The 15604-nt window shown below is 37.1% G+C and overlaps 1 protein-coding gene across 3 annotated transcripts in view; it reads right to left on the reverse strand.

Moving 5' to 3' along the window:
* Window positions 1-15604, reverse strand: part of ntrk3b (neurotrophic tyrosine kinase, receptor, type 3b) — a 102420-nt gene that overhangs the window by 60650 nt on the left and 26166 nt on the right. For all 3 annotated transcript variants that reach the window (XM_056747985.1, XM_056747981.1, XM_056747994.1), the window contains exon 3: window positions 13622-13693. In XM_056747985.1, the coding sequence (XP_056603963.1) occupies window positions 13622-13693 (72 nt within the window). The remainder of the gene's footprint in view (window positions 1-13621; window positions 13694-15604) is intronic.

Raw genomic sequence — 15604 nt, forward strand, 5'->3', positions numbered from 1 at the left:
TGAGCAAATTTTGCTGATGTCTGCGCACATATGCAAGGGATTAGGTGCAGAAAGCGGGGCTACACAACGTGGACATCTGCACTTTCGTCAATCAAGTATACTTGGAAAGGCTTGGGGGATAAACTGCTCAAGAGGCAGCGGAATTGCGAAAAAAAATACACCTGAACGTCATTTCAAGAATATTGGGTAATGCAATAAATAAGTATTTTGGGATACCATGGTATATTCACTATAGGAACATAGTAATAGAACCAGTCCATGGTACTGCGACAATATGCATTTTACACCTTTTTAATAAGACTGAGAGGAAAATATTTATACGAAAAATTTATCAAGAAAATTTAAAGGAACAACATTTTTTTTATTTTTGTGAGGAATGACGTTTTAAAAGTATAGTTTTTCTCACCATCAGTTATCCATATCTCTCGGGATTTGGGAAATGACCCGAGCTGGATTCAAACCCGGATCACCCACAAATAATAAGCGCTACTGATTTTAGCAAAACATGCATGCAGAATGGTATGCAAATATACTGTATATATATATATATATATATATATATATATATATATTTTATATTATATAATCATTTAAACTAATTAGTTATATAGATGCATGTAAGACAAAACGATGTAAAATCCAGCAGCACAAAGCATCTCAAATCAATCAATCAACAAAAGGTTAGGATCTGTTCATTAGATTTCTATTCTATGGTCATCAACAAATACTAAGATTGAATGACATCCTCAGTAACTGCTCATCTCTGGTTCAAGGGCCAGCATCTGTTTTTTTTAAAGCTGTTTTGGCTAAAGCTAAAGTTTAAAGCTGGTGTCAGAGATGCACCGTGCCACACACCCCGCCTCTCTCTGCACAAAGGCATGCTGTCTATTATTCATAACTGCAGATACTTGCTTTAAATATAAAATACAATTTACAGTCTTCAATGGTTTGCTATGGCATCCAAAGGGGAAAGAAGAAGCCACTTTGCACAGGGCTTTCAGGCATGCAGTAATCAGCAGTAATGGCTTAGGATGAGATTCTCGTAACTGTCTTCTTGCGTGGAACAAAATAATGAAGCAGACAGTATTTGGATGATTTTCTCTTTTTATTCAATGTACAGTTTTGATTATATGGCAGCAATCTTATAGGATTTGGGTAGCCCAATTTGGTGTGTGAGAAGAAACATTAAAGCTGCAATCTGTAACTTTTTTGGTAAAAAATATTTGAGCTGTTGGGTAAGATTTTAAAGGAAATGTCAGTTTAGCATCCTTTGGCTTCAGTCTCACATAAAGACAAGTACTGTACATAAAGTAACATGCAATTTTATGTTTCAGACAGCGGCGACAATAGAGAGGCTAAAATTATGGGTTGCCACTTTAAGGTAAAGTCTAACACAACTATAGTTTACTGAGGAATGTCCTCTGTCATTATGTTGCAAAGGGTAATGTAATTTAATCTTCTATGCTTTTTAAAAAGTCAGAAATCTCTCTTTTGCATCGCAATGGCCAACAGCTGGTGACGCAGATACGAAATCTTTTACAGACTAGACTGCTCCATTTTGATTGGACCTTTGTGGAATTCGACGGTCCTCGCATTTAAAGTCTGCATCGTTCGAGGCATCCAATCTTTGAATTGGGATGCAGTGTTTCCCAGCAGGGTTGGATACAGGACGACCACTGATAATTTGACCAAATAATAGTTTCCATGTGCTTTCAAAGTTTGCACTTATATTAGCAAACTCAAACTATACCCTTATTAGCAACAACAGGATATACAAGCGAAATATTTTTCCACACATAAGCTGAAGCTGCTAAAAGAATGTGTTATTTTCATGTAAACACGTTTGCATTAATTACAAAAAACTTGCATAGAAAGGCATTCAAGTGCAGTAATGGTTTAAAATAGCTCTGTTACTGCCTTGTTCAGTGTTACTGCTGCCCAATTACTTCCCGCTGCTAATGCCTTTTTTAAGGCAGAATTTGTGCTATGTGATTGAGAAAGCTGAATCAGTGCTATGTGCCATTGGAGTAATATGACATCATTTAACCTGCAACAAAATAATCACATAATCTCATCATCTCTGCTTGCACACTTTAAAGCAGCTAAAAACAAGGTACTTTGAATATAAAACGGAGCAGTTCAGATTGTATAACTGAATGCAGAAAGAGAAGTAGTATTTTTTTGAGCCATGCGTTCCCTCTGGAGTTTTTAATTGATTTTTAGGATGGTGGCTTCCGTTAAAATTACCTGAAGAGAATTTTTGCTTTGGTCTTCAACATGGTTATACCTAAAATATGAATTTGATAGCTGTTATGTGCTTTGCAAAGCTAACAAATATAGAGACATGGTTTAAATAGGTGCTTCAAAATGTTCTTCGATGCCCATAGAACCATTTTGTCAGAATGGAACCATAAACCTTTGGAAGAAGGTTCTTGGTTCCTATAGGTAGTATAAGAAAAGGTTTTGTTTTTTGAGAACCAAAATGTTCACTTTGAAGAACATTTTGAAGCATCTTTTTTAGTGGTAGTGTAGTTTTGTTTTCAGTTTTATTATGCTTTTATTATTATTTTGATTTAGTTTATTTAAATTGTTATTCATTTCATGTTTTTCTATGTTTTTCATTCATGTTTTGTATTTGTCCATTTTTTGTAAACTTAGTGATGTGCTTTTGTAATTTCATTTATTTATTATTATGATGTTGGTATATAAGTTTAGTTTATTTATATTTCAATTCTGGTCTCTGTTTAGTTTTTTTTTATTTAAAGTTAAGAATTAAGTGCCTCAACTTAAACTTGTTTTAATTTTCATTTAGTTTTGGTTTTCCGGATAATCTTTATAATAATCACTTATTTCTCATTTTCGTGTAGTTTTAAACTTAAACCATTAAAGGTTTAGCATCTATAATTTCCTTTTCAAATAAACTTAGGACAACATTGTATGTGATGTATAGTTTTACTTTTAGTAGACTTCAATTTAATTCAATTCAAGTTTATTTATATAGCGCTTTTCACAATGTGCATTGTTCCAAAGATGCTTTATAGGGGAAAACAGGAAGAAACAGAAAAGGTAAAACACAGCATACTGTTTATAGAACAAACAAAATCATTCTAATAAATAATATCTAATTAATAAATAAATAAATAAATGCAGTCTCTTGGTGAGCAAGCCAACACTGCCCTGCTGTAGACAATAATAACCTGTATATGGACTGCAACGTTTGTCTCTTTCATCAAGCAAACCCACAAGTGTCTGTGGCAACCTATTTGCAAATTCCATTTATAAAACACAATAAGAGTTTCCAACTTCACGTTTGAGGTGGGAGAAAACATGAAAATCTATTGAAGTAACACTAACCACCTTATTTTCCTTGTAAATAGAAGACCACTATTCTATTAGACATTCCCGAGGGAGCCTTAAAAAGAATCAGCCTTCTGCGTTGGCCCACAAATGGAGGTCATGGCTGAACAGATCTACCGCTAGTCTTCCAACCAGAAAACCAGAGTTAGAAGCACGTTGCGTGAGACACACTGTCCCCGTAAATGGCTTTTTAAATTCTGTCTCCTGTGATTGCCTAGCTTTGATGATTCTGGCTTTTCAATGATGCACAATGAATGGAGATGATAGATTCATGAGACGGGGAGGCATCACGCAACTCAGGATAATCCTGCCTGGGGAAGCTTTAAAAGAGAGAGAATATAAGCTCCGGTGAGGAAAAAACACAGATACCATAAACACTTGGGACATGAAAGATCTGTGTCTACTACAGCCAGAGCAAATAAGGCATTGCCTGTGTTTCTGTTCCTCTGGGTGGTCTCTGGACTCAGCAGGTGAATCTGCTGTCTGCTTCAAAAGCTTGTCTATTACAGTCACCAATCCACTCTGTCCGGCCGGCTATCACCGGTACCGAAGCGTTGTCTCAAAAATCCCATCTTCACCTCACCAAAAGCCTCAAAATGGAAAGAGTATATTTCTAAATTGTGATAAGAGTAATGTTTTAAATAGTGGTGGGCCGTTAACGGCGTTAACGGCGTTAACGCAGTGAGACTCTTATCGCGCGATAAAAAAAATGTCGCCGTTAATCTATTCTCAAAGTTGGGTTGGGAGCTGGGTCTATACTACGCAAGCTATGATGACTTTCACCTTGATATTTTAGCGCGGATGTATACCAGCTTAACTGCACTGTACGGGGCGAGAACCAGATTTTTCAACTCGCGTGATTCGCGTGATTAGCGGAAGCAGAAGCAGCCTCATCATCTCATAACCAGGGCTTCATTCGCGCGATTCGTGCAGCAAGTAGGTCTATTGGCTCTTTGCATTAACATATAAATCACTCGCGCTTGACACGCCATTCGCGTTTGGTCTGAACACAACATAACGTTACTGTGAAATTACCGCATCAAACGTGACGTGCTAACATGGATCCAGCTATGAAGCCGCCAGTTTGCTTCAGGGAATATTAATTTTTAAGAAGCTTCCCAATAGAAACATCGACAAGACTAATGTTGTTTGCACCTTGTGCAATGCGGAATTGGTTTAAAAAAAACACTTTCTCTCAACAGGTAGTGGTCTAGCTTTAGTTGAAACCAGTAACTTTGTATTGAGATCTAATGTATTATGGCTCCTGTATGACATATCGCTTGTTGCTCCCTAACAATCGCTTTGGATAAAAGCGTCTGCTAAATGACTAAATGTAAATGTAAATGTACTGTAGGAGCTCTTCCAGTCTCAAGTACCACCTAAACGCAAATCATCCCTTAGCTAATGCGGAAGTAGACACAAGTTCATCTTATTGAACATAATTTAATTTTCATCACCAATTATCATAGTAGAACAGCTTTCTCAAGCAGTTTGTGATGCATTTTGGAAACAGGAGATTTGCCCCTGGTCTAATGCGCCACCTGGCTTGAGAAACCCGTTCTCAAAGACTTACTTTTAGTCATTATTTGGGTAGCACACATATTCTGAATGCCTTCTGCAGAATTCAAATGAGCCATTTTAATCTAGATTAATCTAGATTAATCTTGGAATTAATCTAGATTAATCTAGATTAAAAAAATTAATCTATGCCCACCACTAGTTTTAAAAAATATGGTTTCTTTCTCTTATTAAATGTTGTTTACACATGAAAGCATACCAATACAACCACTTCACTCTTTCTTTAGTCGTTTTTTGGATCCTTGTTTGTTGCCTTCAAATGCACAAATGGTGAGGGCAAAGCACGTCCGGGCAGATATTAAAGGGATCCATGAAGAACGGAGGTGTGAGGTGCACTAATGAATGCCAAACTGTCACGGTGCCAGAGCCTGGCAGAATGCCGGCACCTCACAGCAGCTCAAAGCTGTCATCCAAAGAGCCGCCGTGCCCTGGCACCTGGGTCCGCCACCTTCAGCTGCTCTGATGAGCTGAGAGACAGGGGCAGATGGCTACGTGAACTGGCACGGGGTTACGGTTCGGTGCAAGGCTGCACACCCCTGCAAAACTCAATCAGCGGACTGCCTTGATCTGACCGATTCTCTGGAGATCTGGTTTGGACAGGCAATATCCGAAGAGATCAACAAAAAGTAATAGACGAGAACAGTTCATACTGGGAGAAAGTGGACTAATTGAACTATAACAATACAATACAATATCACACAGAGTAAGGCAAATGTATTTCATTAATTGTTGACAGATTGATTTGTTGCGATCATTTGTAATAGTCCGGATGAGTTATTTAATGTACTGTTAAATTAAATTGACTATTTTAAGGAATTTATTTGTGTGTAAGAACATTACCATAGTAATGCATGACCTGGTTTAGTGTAAGTCTGCACCGAAGTACCGTAGTGAGGTCACACTGCCCACATAGCTTCGTTTATGGCATGGTCTCTGCCAAGCTGACTGATGTGGAAAACAGGAGAAAGCCCTGGGGCTTGACAATGCCACTGCCCTGCTGTCTGGAGGCATTACCTGAAAGGAATGTTCTGGACTGTTAGACCTCCATGGGTTTTAATCAGATCAGTCAGGTGAGTACACATATGCACAGCGAAAACATAATGTTGCACATGAAACCTGTCATTGAGTTGCAGTGTGTACAAAATGTCATGCCGCAAATTACTGCCATACTCTTTATAGAGTTAACTAAAAATGTGTAACAAAAAAATGACTTGATAAATCATGTAATTAGGAAAAGAGATCTAAACATTAAGCATTACAGCAAATTGACCTAGACCAGTGTTCTTCAAACTTGGGGCAGTGGACCCCTAGGGGGCCACAAGACGGATCCGTGGGGCAAAGATTTCGTTGCATTTGGGAAATATAGAAATTTATCATAAATGTTATGCAATCGAAAAACATAAAAAAAGCCCACCAACCAAAAGAATTGATGTTCCAGCATTGTATAACTGAACATTTTATGGGTTTAATTAAAATTTTATGTTTAAGGTTGCAATTTTGGGGGCCACAAAGTGATGCACTCTACACAAATGGGGCCTTACAACGAAAACGTTTGAGAACCTTTGACCATGAGTATTTCATGCTAAATGTCCCTTTGAAGTCATTTGACTTCAACCCTGGTAAAATGCTTAAATTACAGCATTTAACCAGAAATGTTATGTTTCAAAAATAGATTGCGATATAGAGGCAAAAGTTAAAGATTGCAGAGATTCACATTTAGATAGTGGATCTCAACAGGGGGGACGTCGCTCACAAGGGGGCCCCAGGCGGCTTCAAAGGGGGCCTTAAGGTAACTAATAAATGAAAATGAGACAAAATGAGCAATAAATTACATTTTTAAAAAGATACCAAGATATTTCATTTTATTTGGCCATTTTTATTACCAATGATCGTTTTTCCAGTTCATGATGCTGTAAATTATTTTATTGGGTAAATATTGTGAGTGAGACGACGGAGGGCCTCGGAGTCCAAAATGTTCAGAACCCCTTCTCTATATGTTTGTAGCATTTCTGTCCCTAAAATATATAATCAATGTGTGGGCGCATGTTTTTTCTTGACACTTAAAACACTGAATATATGGGGATCTGTGAACGCAGTTGTTTACTGATGCTCGTGTTCTTTTAACAATTTATTTAGTTAAATTATGAATCACCCATGTTTGCCCTTTAGCTCTACATGTGTTACTAAAAGCAATCTACTTGCTGCAGTATATACTGTCAACATATTCTGTATATTCTATAATACCCAGCTGAACTACTACGTTTGGCAAAATGGGCAGGTTACAAAAAATTACATAATATATCCCATAATACAATGCCTCAACTTGACCTTCTATTTAAAATGTGGCAGATAAGCCATAAGGAACATCGGATGTGATTCGTACTTAATATTTTTATAAAACAACCAAAAAATGTCTTACATGCAGCGTTATTAGGTCATGTGACAACAATGTTAAAAATATAGATTTTTACTTTATACTGTAAGTTTACATATTTTAAAAAACACCATATTCGCGTAAAGTTATCAGTCAAAAACAATTTTTCATTCCAAACATAGCTATTGTCAATCTAATACAAACTCTTGCATTTTAAAGAAGTAAGATTAGGTTTCCTTGATATGTCAAAAATATGTGATTTAGCTTTGACATTTAGTTATTTAAATTCCATCCTACATTTTCAGAAAAGAGACTATTTTAAGTGAAGAAACCACCATCTACAGTTCCAGATAAAATTGGTTATTGTTGCTTACAAGTGGAGAAACTCGCAGCTACTGCAGAAAGAAAATATCCAACAAAAAAAAAGCAGAAATGAAAGAACGTGATTGTGCATCTCAATCCCCCGCCACGAAAACAACTAAGCTCATTCCCCGAAACATCTCCAAAACAACAACTCAGATAATCGTCACTTTGGGTTTATTTTCTCGATTATGTTTAATAGGCTTTGTGCCTGACAAAGTTTCTCCTCTTACTCTGAAGCACAACAGTCAATGCCCTAGCCGGTGTTGAAGAAGCGGGCTAAAACAAGATGACCCCGGCCGTGCGTGGACAGGGTGTGAATGGAAGACATCTTCCCACAATTCCCTGGAGTTCGAGCAGACAGTGATGAGCTGGTGCTCGCAGATCTGATAAAACGCTCTGGAACCGAGTGAATGACAGAGGCTTGAAAAGGCTGTCTTTACCTATGTACACAGAATGTCAGGCCTGGAGCCCGTAACTGTCTGTCAAAGACCGAGCTGCTGACTGGGCAAAGTGTGTGTGCTGGGATGGATCGATACGCCCTTAATCTTATTAAACAGGAAGAAATCTTGGGGGAAATGACATTAGTTTTACCCTGCAACTACAACGAAAAGAACAATACGACTCAAACTCGGCGAACACTGGTAACCAAACAACACTGAAACCCATTCACTTTCATTGTATGGACACAAAACTGAGACATTTCTCCGAATATTTTTACACAAGAGTCATATATGACATGCAAGTTATTTATTGGTGAACTATCTCTTTAAGAGAGGGGGAAAATTGGTTAAAAATAAAATAAAGACATTATAAGTGAACCACGAGGGATATGTTATGACTCATTTAATGTTGTGCAACTGCTGAGAATGACAGCGTGTCCCCTTATTTCTCAATGGGTTCAACAAAAGGGTGTAACATTCAGCCTTGAGCGGACTCGGTGAATAATCCCGGCAGAACGTCATGTTAGTTGACAGACCCCTCAGAGTAAGCTCTCGCTTTGCATCCTCGTTCTGTACTATGAGCTCATCAGTCCACAAATGCTAAATGCTGTGTGCTCTACACAACTTACTGGGATGTATGGAAAGCTTTTGCATCCTTTGAAATCTCCTTAGCTGGGTGACGACGCACGAAATCTGTGGGTGCCACATTTTAGCAAAAAGACTTAAGTCTTGACAGAAACCATCACATCAGAAGTGTAACTTTTTTTTATTTGTCTCATGTCCCATTCATTTAAATGAAGAGGGTGGGGTTTATGACCAATACTGAAGCCAGCCACCAGGGGTGAATCAAATGAATTTGGCTTCACCTATTAGTGTCCTGAACCCCTGGCCATGTCCAGAAGTGGAAAAAATAAACTGCAGTGGACCATACCTTTTGGCAATGATCAAAAGCCAGACCATGCAAAACTAAACTTGATAGTCTCTCGTAGCCTTCGCCGATTTGAATGGTCAAGGGGCGTTGAAGAAGCCATTGACTAAAAGGTAATGCAATGAATCACATTTCGTTTTGTGCGTGTCAAATTTAGGGGTGTTGAAATGTCCCGACAGTTACAGATCGAAGTGTCTTAACAAGGTGTCTCGAGAGTTAATAACAACAATGTTTATGAGTTTATCACGTGAACCTTGCACACTTTATATAATTTAAATAATACTGTATATAAACATTTACATTTAGACATTTGGCAGACGCTTTTATCCAAAGCAACTTACATTGCTTTATCCTTTACATTTTACATAGGTATTTGCAATCCCCTGGGATCGAACCCACAACCTTGTGTTGTTAACGCAATGCTCTTACCACTGAGCTACAGGAAAGTATATAAACATTTTTTGATTTATTTTCAGATTTAATATTTTTCTTAAATAAATACATGTATGTATTTTCTATACAAATCTGTACATACATACATATACATATGTATGTGATATAAACATATACTTCAAATCTGTATCTGATTAATCGTTTAACAGCCCTAGTTCAAATATACTATGTGGTCACCAACTCCAAACGTTTCATACAATAATTCACCATTTTATTGGGACTGCTGACTCCAATTCTTCTTGTCTGACTATAACAGAGCATGAAAGCCCGCTGGTTTAAACCTTCTGCTGGGGCTTCATGAGTTAAGAAACAGTAAAACAGCCAATCGGTTAGGCGTAAGATCTTAAAATCAATTACTATAATCGCATGGATTAAAAATGAAAATATACAACCTAATGTCATTTTAAAGGTCATTTTATATAGCCTGTAATGTAAATTATAAGTAGACACATAAATAGCCCATTATAAAGCTAAGTAAACCGTAATATTATTTAATGAAAGTACTATAATTACCATGATTAATGTCAGATGTACCAGTAGTCTATTTTATCTCCAGAGCTATTACATCATTGACCAGTTTAATCATCAAACTACATTACATTATCAGCTGTCTGAAGAAGTTCATACTTTTTTATGTCCAATAATTTAGGTGTCTGTACCGAGCGGCAACCTTATGGTCTCTCTGGTGAAACCATCAGGGAAGTGACTTAAACTGCACTTCATTGACTGGCCGCTAGAGACTGGGTCCAAAACTGATCAGATTCTCATCGAGCCCCATATTAAGCTGGAGCTATGGAGCTATGATGTAGGTCCGCTAAAGTCTCCGCCAGCTCTGTTACATCCGGCGCATGTAGCGTCTATAGGAAACAAAGCCATTCTTCACTTGGTCGCTTCAAGATCCACATAGGATTACGGTCAGCGACGTGAGTCAAATTGTTCAAACACTACGTCATACATTGACAACCAAAAAGGAGAAGCGCTTCAGGCTATCCGCTCCAAGTTACATAAACAAATATGAAAAAAGCGAAGTAAACTTTGCACTTACTGGAGGCATGATTACAAAGGCATATAGTAATGTTCAGTGTTTTAGACTAAACATATCGTCATCGCATGATGAAAAATTACCTAGTGCAATGAAAAGGAAGTGGCTTAGCTGGCTGAGATTAAAGCAGAAGGACATCATCGCCCTATATGCATATACCCCATTTTGCCCTTCATGAAGAATATGACACCATGTTAATTCTGGACGTGACCTATTGGGTTTGTCACGCTGCATCCAGTGTGGACAAAATAAAAAAATGATATTGGGTTCTAATGCTTTCTTATGTCTTTTGTCGAGTTGCAACATGCCGGTCACATCCTGTGTAGACACGGTGTGAGGGGGTAATATTTTTTATAACTTATCTGTTTAAATAATAGTAGGCCTTCAAATTTTTCATAATTAAGGGTTTGGCCACTTAAGCGACAGGTGGTTTCACCGACCAGGCACCTCAGCTCCACCCACCTTTTTGCCCATTTTTTTATTTCTGGGGGTGACGCGCGGTAATGCGCTGCCAATATGGCAAAGACCGGCTCCGCCCACTTACAGTAAGACCGCCCTCTATATATATATATATATATATATATATATATATATACACCATACTTTCAATTTTTATGCGTTTCACTTTAACACACTGTAGTTTTAATAATTTTTATACAAAAAATGTTCAGGTTTCATTTAATTAAACCTTGACATTAAAGTATAAAAAATATAAGAAATTCCTTATGCATCTGGTGGTAAATCAGTATTATTTTAATCCTAAAATCTCAAAACCTAAAGCAAAAGCAATGTTACTAGCAGTATTCTCGCCATGTTAAAATAAACACCAAATATTTGGAATATAATTGAATAATTATATGTCAGACGAGAGAGTTTTGGAAAGGAGAATCACGTCGGGGAAAAAGATTTAATGAGGGACAGACTTTTCGCCCTCCCGAGTGGATACGACCTTTTCTCCTTCCCTACAATGGGCCCTTCAAATTTATTAGGCCCCTGTTGATATGTGGGCTGTGGAGACACAACGTCTGGCCACCCAGACTGCACTCCCTCATTTAGCACACAGCGTTTTTCAGACAAATAAAAGAAGCAAACGTTTCATTCAAGTCAATGTGATGAATTAATAAGAGCCGGGGATTTCATTGTGATGGAAATTGTTTTAAGCAGAATATCACTCACACACTAAATGCATAAGAGAAATTGGCAATAAAGTAATATTTCATGATAATATAATTGTAATTCTGAGCAAATTTGGAGAGCAGCTAAACTGTGGAAAATCTGACTTGATTTTCATGCTAATAATGTCACACTTAAGAGACTGAATAGTAGCTTGATTTGAACAATTTCCTATGTTTTCTTTTTCTTTCAAGATAAAATATGAAATTGGCATGGTCTTAATAGTCTTTGTGAGACTTCCTTTCCCTAGACCACTTTAGCAAAGTGCTGAATATTATGAAACTGCTCAATTTTACTGATGATGGGCAACTCTTTTCTTGAAAACATTGATAATAACTAGTAAAAAGAACAGACGGAAATGTAATTCAACTTACAACCCCGTTGCCTAAATCAGACGTTTTGTCTCTAAAATCTGTGTCAGTTGCATGTGAACGTGTGAATAATATCCATTGGGCATTATAACTTTAATCACCCACCATTCCATTTCTGCAGGCGGCACAATTAAAATAGACACAAGCACTCATCATCTTTGTCACTGAAAACCACGGCAAATTTAGGACCACTATACAATTAACATGTCCATCTGCTCTTATTGTGCCTCAAGTGAACGCAAAGTCTTTTCAGCATGTGAAGTGTTTGGCTTGTTCGCCTGTAAATGACACCATTAGCGTTTACACTACAAAACTAATGCGTTAAGTTGGTCGTGAGATCCACAGTTCGACAGACACCAAATATGTTAATGAGAACATTAGGATGATTTTTCCAAGCATTTGCAAACAAGCATGACTAAGCAGGTTAAAACAAGGTTTTTAACATCAAAAGATAAAGCCATGAGGAACCGCAGCGGTCTTGGCCTCTAACTAACACCTGCAGATCACATGTAAATCAAAATGGATTTCATAGAATTCACTACGACGGTCGGTAGCAAATTGCTACAGTATCCTGGACCAGCAATCTTTGTTATTTGTCAAATAACAAATAACAAAAAGGTTTGTTGGTCAACATTTCAATTAAAAAAAACTTGTAAAAGCAGGTAAAGATACTAACATGTACAATAACAACATGGATGGATTCAAAAACCATTTTATGCACATTTACACAACATTATACACATACAAAAAAAGTATGCATTTTTTATACTTTGTCTGTGTGTGTGTATACGTGTATGCATGCATGTGTGTGTTTGTGCATGCGCGCGTGCGTGTGTGTTGGTCTTTTTAAATGTTATGTATAACATAATCATGGATAAGAATATCAGTCATGGACACTCCTTTTTTTCCACTATTTCTTCATCTTTATTATTCATGAATATTCTGTCAATTTTTCTGTCATTTGAGAACGTCTTATTTTCAGAATATTTTAATTTCTGTTTTTAAACTCTGTTTTAATGACAACGTATAATGGAGTCAGACAAATCAAGACACGATACTGTAATGATAATTTCAGCAGATAAAGCAATACAAGGCCTGAATTATCAATTCCTTTGTTAAAATGATGCGTAAAGTACACACTTATCTTCATTATGCTCAATTTTGTGTCACGAAAATAACATGTTTTAGAATTAAAATCTGTTTTGCCATTATGTTTGAGTGGTTTCGCGTGAATGACTCATTTAAAATATCCTGATGTGTATGTTTGCATGCATGACATAATCACTAAATAAGCTCAAAATATGAACTGTTTTACTTCAGAAGACAATTATCCCATTGTAGTCACTTGGTCAAGTTGAATGATGGATGTGGTTTTTGGAGCATCACATACGATGATAACAGAACAGCAGTTTGAAATAAAACTACTTTATCGCTGACATGACATAAGTGTGAGTAAACTGAGAGAATATTTCTATTTGGGTGAACTGTTACTTTAAATCCAGTTCGAAAACATATGAATTTGCAAACAGATGCTGTACTCACATGTAGCGGAGGTGAGGATTCTGCGCAAATGCTCGTGCCTGAACGGTCCGTAAATTGCAGTTTGTTATCGTCCTGAAAAAGAGAACATGTGAAGGCTTCATAAAAGCGTGATCTTTTCCAAACAATGATTGTTTTTTTTCCCGCTCTTTACAAATAGAGTCCGACTACCAATGATAAAATACCTTTCTCATGGCATGACCACCAACCACCCCGCAATAAATCTGACCGAGGGGTCGTGTTTTCGGTCATTTTCTTCTGGTATTGCTAGTCGATCATTTAAAGCCGAGAAAGCCAACCGTTCGAGAGGGGCTCGCAGGTTGATGTGCCGGTTATGATGATAAACTGCAGGAGCAATCTCACTTTAGCATCTTTTCCATCTCCTCGCAGAGTGTCATTAGAATAATGGCATCATCAGGGTCCCCAATTTCACAGTGCTGAGCCGCAGTGGCGACCGGAATGAATTGCACATCCTAAAGACTCAGTTTACAGTCTCCGTGGCATTAATTGGTAATGACTGTATCCTTTTCATTACAGGGATTTAATGCAAAAAGTGATTACACTCACAATACCCATATCCAGCAAACAGTAATCAGCACAGAATTAGTTTTATTATGATGATGGTGCAAAACACCTCTCGGATTTATCCGTCACTTTTAACGTGGAGAGATAATGAGCCTGTTGGTCATGTTTGTACCATATTTTCCTTTTAACCGTTCACTTCTAAAAGCTTGTAAACACACGAAGGGGTCTTTGGTCATGATAGTCCTTCACATGGAATATGTGAGCTTGTGGGGGTGGATGCAGGATGGATACTTTGCTGTAGTTGGGTTTCTGCATGCAGTATTGGACTACTGGCAGTGCAGTGATGCCTAAATGGAAATGGGAAGGCCATCGAGATAAACGTTGATTTTGGCTTGAAAAGCAAAGCTTGAAAATGGAAAGAATTAAAAAAATTGACAGCATTTATATTTGCAAAAAAAAAAATTGTGAGAGAAATAATTCATAATTGTTTTTAAATTTAGTTAGTATATATATTTTTTAAACATATTAATATTTGTCGTGTGATTATTATACTTTACACATTCAAGGAAACACGTCACGTCAATAACTTAATAGTAGTCAAGTATTTTTACGCACAAATATTTGCAAACACATAAGTCTCTGTAATTTATCAGTGTGTTTTTACTCTGGAAAATGTTTACTTCTCTACATTATTAATCACATATCAAACTTTTTACACCACTACATTACATAAATACAGTATGTAAATGTTAACCTTTAAAGGTATAGTTCACCCAAAAATTTGAATTCTGTCATGTATTTGTAAAATGCATTTATAAAGTGTACAGATTAAAGTATAAATACTAAAAATGTACTGCTGTCCACCAAAACAAGCTTATTACAACTAGTAATGGGGATGCTCTAAAAAAAATGAGCAATGTCAATGTACCGCCATATTTGTATAATTTCATCTCACAAACGTATTATTTTGCTTCAGAAGATGTAAACAAAACCATCGACATTTCATTTTCCTTTACAATTCACTTTTTTTCTCTCATATTTCAACTTTGCGCATTGTTTGAAGGCCATCACTGGGTGGAGATGCAATAAATCCAATGAATGGGTTAATCAAATTATAAACAGATTACTTGATTACCAGTTTAGTCCTACTTACAGTTTCTTCTTAAATCAAATCATGAATCTGTAGCAGAAAATAAAACGTTGGCGTTTTCATCAATTATAACTGAGCAAAGCGATCAGCCTACCCATTGAATCTCTCACAACTCAAGTGGGCTGAGGTCTTGTGTGACTCAACTACACTACAACACCAACCCTCCACACGGAGGTCTTACATTCATACTTTTGGTTATGTAATTTTGCTATCTACATTGTTTGGACTTGAAAACAGAAAGGCAAAGAGCAGAGATCAACACATGCGGAAGCAGCTGACCTTCAGCGGATGCTTAGGGGGTAATTTAGAGG

The sequence above is a fragment of the Triplophysa dalaica genome, chromosome 1, assembly GCF_015846415.1.
Source record: "Triplophysa dalaica isolate WHDGS20190420 chromosome 1, ASM1584641v1, whole genome shotgun sequence".
Lineage (NCBI taxonomy): Eukaryota > Metazoa > Chordata > Actinopteri > Cypriniformes > Nemacheilidae > Triplophysa > Triplophysa dalaica.